This window comes from Hydra vulgaris, chromosome 10, assembly GCF_038396675.1.
Source record: "Hydra vulgaris chromosome 10, alternate assembly HydraT2T_AEP".
NCBI classification, from domain to species: Eukaryota; Metazoa; Cnidaria; class Hydrozoa; order Anthoathecata; family Hydridae; genus Hydra; species Hydra vulgaris.
In genome coordinates, this window is record NC_088929.1 from 5,160,060 (window position 1) to 5,167,634 (window position 7,575).

The 7,575-nt window shown below is 25.0% G+C and overlaps 1 protein-coding gene and 1 long non-coding RNA gene across 2 annotated transcripts; both read right to left on the reverse strand.

The window, feature by feature from the left end:
* Positions 1 to 522: 522 nt before the first annotated feature.
* Positions 523 to 4,240, reverse strand: LOC136085750 (uncharacterized). The gene is made up of 2 exons (XR_010641154.1): positions 4,061 to 4,240; positions 523 to 794 (listed from the first exon to the last, which is right to left on the reverse strand). It is a non-coding gene; the product is annotated as an uncharacterized LOC136085750 (long non-coding RNA).
* On the reverse strand, positions 1,914 to 3,045 carry LOC100215665 (tropomyosin-1). The gene has a single exon (XM_065807136.1). It carries the CDS (start codon positions 2,843 to 2,845, stop codon positions 2,084 to 2,086), a length of 762 nt encoding a protein of 253 aa, XP_065663208.1. The 5' UTR covers positions 2,846 to 3,045; the 3' UTR covers positions 1,914 to 2,083.
* Positions 4,241 to 7,575: the final 3,335 nt, after the last annotated feature.

Genomic DNA, 7,575 nt, shown 5'->3' on the forward strand with positions numbered 1-7,575 from the left:
AATTTAAGCAGTTAATTAATGTTTTAAAAAAAGGGCGTATTGATACCATTCATGATAAAAGTTAAGTTAAGCACTTCAATCTTTAAGTGAGTGAATCTTTAAAACCCTTCAGTCTCAAGGTCTTTCTTTTCATTAAGTTGAAAAAGAGGCCTTGGGACTTAAGATAATGAAAAGAGAGACTTAAAACTTTCAGTCTTAAGTCTCTCTTTTCATTAAGTTGAAAAATCAATTTTGAAAAAATTGATAACATGAGTTTTAACTTTAAAACATTTAAAAGTCTAATTTTTTTTAAAACAAAAATCTTTAAATAAATGCAAAATAGATTTAGATTTTGAAAGTTTTTTTTATCTGCCAAAGAAAATTTTTTTTTTATTACACAACCATTATGATGGGGTAGGGAGAGAGGGCATAAGATTCCAGCTAAGGGCCCCGTTTCATACTACGAGAAACTAGGAACAGTTTAACCTTATATAATTAATTGACATATATTTAATATGTATTTATGAAAAAGTTAAACAAATATCAACACGAGTTTTTTTTTTTTAATCACGATAAATAAAAACATTACATTCACTATCGTTAACTACATAATACAAATATTTACATATTTATAGTTTTCCGTGTTATTTTAAGTAAATAAAAACAAAAAAATTATATAAAGCGACGACCTTTGTGATAACCCCCTCCCATTATTCTTTTTTGTTTTTTTATCTTGACCCTTTCCATCTCTTCTTTTGCATGACGCCCTTTATGGATAGCCCCTTACAAGTTTTTTCTTTATTTTGTATCTTCGTCTGTAAAAATTTAAAGTAATTTTAAAAACACTAATTGATATTATTAAATATATAATAGTATGAAACACTCATTAAAAATATATATACTAAACTAGCAAATATTATGTTCCTAAAGCACTTTCTTTATTCTTTTTAAATATACGGCTTTTACCGGTCTTTTAGATTAGCAGGCGGCAATTAGTACGGGGTTTGTTTGTTTTTTTAAATATAATTTTTTTATAATGTTAGAATTATTTAAACCGACTGCTTTATTATGGATGGACACTTAGTGGTCCGGATATATATATCTTTTACATATCTTTCTTAGATTAGTTTCCTCTTGTTATAAAATAGGTATAATATTTTGTTAGAATAATCAATCATAAAAAATACATAGATTTATTTACATGGCTAGAATTTAATAAAAAGATGTAAAAACTCATTCTATAGTTTCAATTTCCATAAAAAGTTATTGACATTAAAATCAAGTTATATGTTGTAAAAATATTATTTAAAAAAATTAATCCAAATATAATATATTTGAAACTTCCGTTTATTGGATTTTATTCTAATTCCACTTAAACTAAAATAGAAATAATCATTAGCAAATATTCCTAGATAAAATTATTAAGTATTCATAACATAAATTACAATGCAGATTTAGCTTTAAAAAGCGAGTTACTTAGTTACAGTTACTTAGCTGCTCTAGTCTTATGGTGTCTACAAATATTCTTAGAATGCCATTAATATTGGCGACATTTCACAACTTGTTTTGAATAAATGAATTCCGTACAAGTAGCAAACAATCAAAACTTGATAAAATTTTGTGGTTTTACGACCCCTACCTAAACCTAAAGCATTGGTTTATAACAAATTTATTTTTCCGTTAATATTTCTAAACATTAGACTAGTTTCTTTTACACAGCATGAAATAAAAACGTTTTTACATTTTTTAATCATAAGTAAGCATCAGTAGTTAAAAAAGATAAATCTTGAATAACCACGATTGACAAAAAACAAACAATAATAGCGATAGCAATAAACAGCAAAAATTCTGTCCTACTTTAGTGATCCCAACAGCTTTAAAGAGGTATTAACGATTTCAAGAAAACCACATATTCATATAAAAAAACAAACATGTAACATCTAGGTTTTGATATTCAAGTTTATAGGTAAAATGTTTGATACATTTTTGTATTTTTTTTGTTTTTATTCAAAAAAATTTTAATAACTAAAATAACAAACAATTTTAAAGATTTAAAATAAATAACATAGAATGAATGACTAAAACAGTTATAAAGAAAACAGCATCATTGGGTGTCATCGTCACCTACATCATCCATTGCAGCAATTTCTTCTTCGATTGCATGTGTATTATGTTTCCATGTTTTAATTTCTTCGGAAGTTTCTTTAATATTATGTTCTAAAACATTACAGTTTCGTTCTGCAGCTTCAATGCGAATTTCAACTTCTTTAAACTTGTTATCGAGAAACGATATTTGCTCAGCAATATTGTTTTCTTTCTCGTTTGTCCGACCTTCTCTTTCCTCTAGATCTTTAATACTTTCTAAACCATTTTTAATTATGTTCTCTAACATTTCTATACGTTTTTCAATTGCATCTGCTTTAACCGTTGCAGCTTCAATATCACGATGAACAACAACGTTTCGTCGTTCTTTTTCTCGAAGCTTGATTTCATTTTCTTCGAGTTCACGTTTTTTAACTTTCACCTCCTCTTCAAGGCTTTGAATTTTTTCATCTGATTCTGCTTCTTCTTCTTCGTATTGATTTCTAGCTTGTTTTACTGATTCACTGACATCTTCTAAATTATCTACTTTGTTTTGAAGCATTTGAGCCCTTTCGGTGACATCATTCAAGTTTTGTTGAACCAACCGAATACGTCTTTGAAAACTTGCAACTTCTCCCTCTGCTTTTTCAAGGCGACTTGATGCTTCAACAACGCTACTTTTTGCGTTTGCTCTTCTAAGATCGGCTTCATCAATTTTTGAGTTAATACCTTCAATTTTACCTTGAAGTCGAACAATTTTGTTAACACCAGTTTCTATTACCATGGTTTCAAAAAATATTATGAAGTTGAAAGAAAAGCGATTAAATTATAGAGTTGCCTCAAGTATTGATTTTGAATAACTTGCAATGTCTAAGTAACTTTGCTACTTTTGCAACACCTTTCGTTTATTTAAACGTAGCATTACTTTTATAACTTTTATAGGAGCTGGCTCCAGCCGTTTTGCTTCATTGCATAAATAAAAGACATGATAAATGCTTAACATACAAATGTATTATTAGAATGTTATTTCATAATGTATTAACAATCTGGATTAAAACTCCTAACTTTACAATTCAATGTACGTTAAACTGCGGCTTATTTCACGCCAGTGATTGATTATAATATTCCAAGCTACACGTTTTTTAAACACAATGCGTTAAAGAAAACTTAATATCAAATATTGTAAAAACCCTAGCAGGCTAAAGTATTTTCAAACATTTAGAAACTTAAATGCAAGGTTGAAAAAAATACAAATATGTTTTATTTATATTATTTACTATGTACTGCCGTAAAATAAGTGTTGTGTGACGTCATCAATGACGTTTTATAAGTTGTATTGAAAGTTTTCTTCAGTTTTAATTTATTGTGCTAGTATAATAATTATACTAGCACAATAAATTAAAACTGAAGAAATTAATTATTACAGTACAAATATTTTTTATTTGTTAATTGTTTATGATTAATAAATATAAATGCATACTGTCATAAATACCTAATAAATTGTTTATTTATTAAATTCATAATTATAGTTATTAGTTCTATTTTAAATTTTATGGTTATTATAATTATGCTATTATTTTTATGTCAACATTTTATGTTAATCACAAAAAAAAAATATATATATATATATATATATATATATATATATATATATATATATATATATATATATATAATTTGAAATTAGATAAATAATTGAAAATAAAACTCAACAATCAATTTTTCATATTCTTTAAAAATAAAAACATGTTTGAACGTTTATTTAAAATAATTTTTGTAATAATAGATAATTATATAAAACTATGTATAGTTTATATAAATTAACGGTAGCAGTTTTAACTTTTTAGAAAATTTTTTTGTTTAAGTAGAGTTAGATTGTTAATTTCTAAATTTAAATTTATTTTCATAAAACTTTTTGAACTAATCATGGAACTTCATATGACATTAAATTGCCAAATTTTACATTACTTATTGTATAAAAAATGTTTTGTTTACTCACCGGTTGATATTTAAGAAATATTTTTGATGACAATAAATTGCAATCAATTCTTTTTACCTTAAAACTTTTGTTACAAAGTAAACAGGAGACTATAATAAAATCTTAAGGTTAAGAGATTATCTGATAATAAACTGTGTGGGACCGTTTGAAATCATGCCTCATTGTAAACGTACCACCTAATATTGATAAAAAGTTTAATTATGAGTGACACAGGTGAGATACATATCAATACATACTGATGCATATTGATTTGGAATGAATGCAATTTAGGTTATGAGCACTATTTCATTTTTCTTTTATGCTCTCAATAATAATATTTATAGTGTATAAAAAATTTTAATTTTCTTTTATACTCTCAATAAAAATGAGATTAATTTTCTTTTATATACTCTTATTAATAAAAATATCTTATTTTATGTTCTCCATAACAACTATTTTTTATTCTAAAAACTATAAACTAATAATATTTTAATATGTTTAAAAATAAGTTCGAAAAGCTTTATGAATATTATTTTAGCAAATATTATTACGTTACAAAATATTTATTATATATATATATATATATATATATATATATATATATATATATATATATATATATATATATATATATATATATATATTAAAATATATATTAAAATATTTTAAATGAGAAAATACAACTTTATAATGGAACTTGAAGTTTCATGCCATTCGGCAATCATCAGCCATATTATACAAATCTATATATGATTTGTATAATATGGCTGATGATTGCCGAATGGCACGAAACTTCAAGTTCCACTATAAAGTTGTATTTTCTCATTTAAAATATTTTAATATTATTTGATCTATTTTTTTCAAAAAGATATTGATCACTCTTAAACAGACAAGAGTTGTATTTCCAGCAATATACAACATTTATCAATAAGTATATATATATATATATATATATATATATATATATATATATATATATATATATATATATATATATATATATATATATATATATATATATATATATATATATATGACTTATACCAATTATTTACAAAGCGTCAAGAAGGTTCATAACTAATGTGTTTTTAATTTTGACATTGTATACCACATATTGAAAAACATTTTATAACTAGACTAAACTTAATTTGATAACAGACTAGACTTAAGCATTAGACATTAAGTTTCTGTAGTTTTTTAAAAGAATTTTTTGAAGAAATTGTACAACTTTTCAATATTTCACCTTTCTGATATTGAAAATCACTATTTGTGTTAAGGTGCATTTTTTTAGCTGTCTATATTTAGCAAAAGTTGCACAATTAATTAAATTAAAACTAATATATTGTAGAAGATTTAATATTTAAATCAAAAATACTTTAGAAATGTCTGAATTATATACTGTACAAACTATACACTATATGGACTATTCTACAATAGTTGCGAGTCAAGTACTTTACATATACAATTTAATTAGAAAATATTTAACACGCAAGTTCATCTATTAAAATTTTTCCAAAATTTATTTCCATTATAAGACTAATTCTTATATTTCCGAGCTTATTAAAATCTCTAAGAGGATTGGATTCAAATTAATATTAGCCGTTCCAATTTAATTTTATTTCTTTAAAGTCAAGTTTATTAGCTAGACATAATAATACGCTAAAACTTTTTTATTAACTTTTTTAAGTTAAACAATGTGACGGGCATATAAACTTCTTCCAGTGTATGATAGAAGGGGAAAAAATTAATTTTACACAACATATGGAATAGCTGCCAGCGGATTTTACAACTGTATTATGATAATCGTTCCAGTTATGGAACCTAAAAGAACAAAAAGTGATTTTGAAAAACTTGATGGAGGAGAATGCTCCGAAAACACTAAACCAATTAAGTGTGGAAAACGTAGTATCTAGTTTTTAACTTAAAGCTAACAACTTTGAAAGCCGTGTTGTTATATTGGTTGTAATTTTAAAATAACTTTAATATAGTGTATTTTACCTGTTAATTAAATAAGAAATTTTCCCATGCCGCTGTGCATATAATAATGAATAACTTATCTTTTTTGTCAATTGGACTTCAAACTATATTTTAATATTTCTCCTATCATAAATAAAATGAACGATTTTACTCCAAAATAAAAAGAATTTTTTTTCTTGAAACTTTTCTTTATAGTTACACTTGATAAAGTGGCCCAAAGACCATATTTTGAAATAAACGATATTAATTAATAGCAACCATTTTTAAACAAAATGAATATTGCAAAAGTTTAAAAGGTTCAATTTGTTTAGAAATTTTCTAATTTACTCTTTTCAAATTTTCTCTCGAGACAAAATTAGAATAAAAATAGTTGGTAAATATTAGATAAATATGAATAGTTGGTAAATATTAGAGCGATATGAGATCTCGTATTGCTTTAATTTTTATCATTTATTTTTATTTTTACATCAACAATGAGACTTCTTTTCAAATCAAACAAATATGTAGTTAAATCGAAAATAAAATAAAAGTGGCACTGTTGAGAAGAATAAAAATAAAGATATACAAAATGAAAAAAATAACATTAAAAATGAGGTACCCTGCATCGAAGTAGTAAGTGTTTCAGACCATAAGGGTTCATCCATAAATGATGTCAGTAAATATAGGGGTGGCTGAGGGGAGTGCTGGAAAGTTTGACACTAATTGACAATGGGGAGGGATGTTAAGGCCAAAATGATGTCAATTTAAATTATTTTTTTATTTTCAATCAGCAGATTTTAACGGTATTTACATTTACTAAATGGTATAGAAATGTTTTGTTTGTGGGGAAATTAATATTAAATGCGGGGAATTTGATATTATATTTTATTAAATTATTTATAATATAATATTATAAATTAATATAATAAGTTTCCCAGAGACATTAAATAAATAACAACTACTAACGTAAAATAAAAATTGCTATCGTTTTATTAATACCATTTGACTGCGAATCAAATTATGTTAGAAATAATAACTCTTCGTATATAAAATTCACAATCGTTATTCGCTCCCTAGCGGATTATAAAATGTGGTTCAAAGTAAACTCATAAAAGTAAACTCATAAATTTGTCATTTTTTGAAATTAAATTGTCGTTATTTCAAATACGAAACTCTAATTGCTCTCTAGTTGATTGTAAAACGTGATGCAATGCAAACACATAAAGTCTATTGAAAATTCGAAACGCTAGTTTCTCTTCTGGCGGGTTGAAGAAACTCTTTTAAAATTCTTGCGCTAACGATGAGCAAAATCGTTATTCTGATTGTGATGTAAACAATACTAATAAATCAATATTAAAATATGGATAAAACCGCATTACTTAACTTATTGATGGTCTCGTATGGAAATGCTCATCCCGATAAAAAAAGGCTAATATCCAGAAAGAAGTCCATAGTATATGAAATTCATTAAAAGAAGAGAAACTGGTGCATAAGGATCTTGAATAAAGAGTAATGTATTTAATCAATTTATTTAATGAAAAGGCAATGAAGTTCAAGAGTAAACAATTATCATTTTGGGC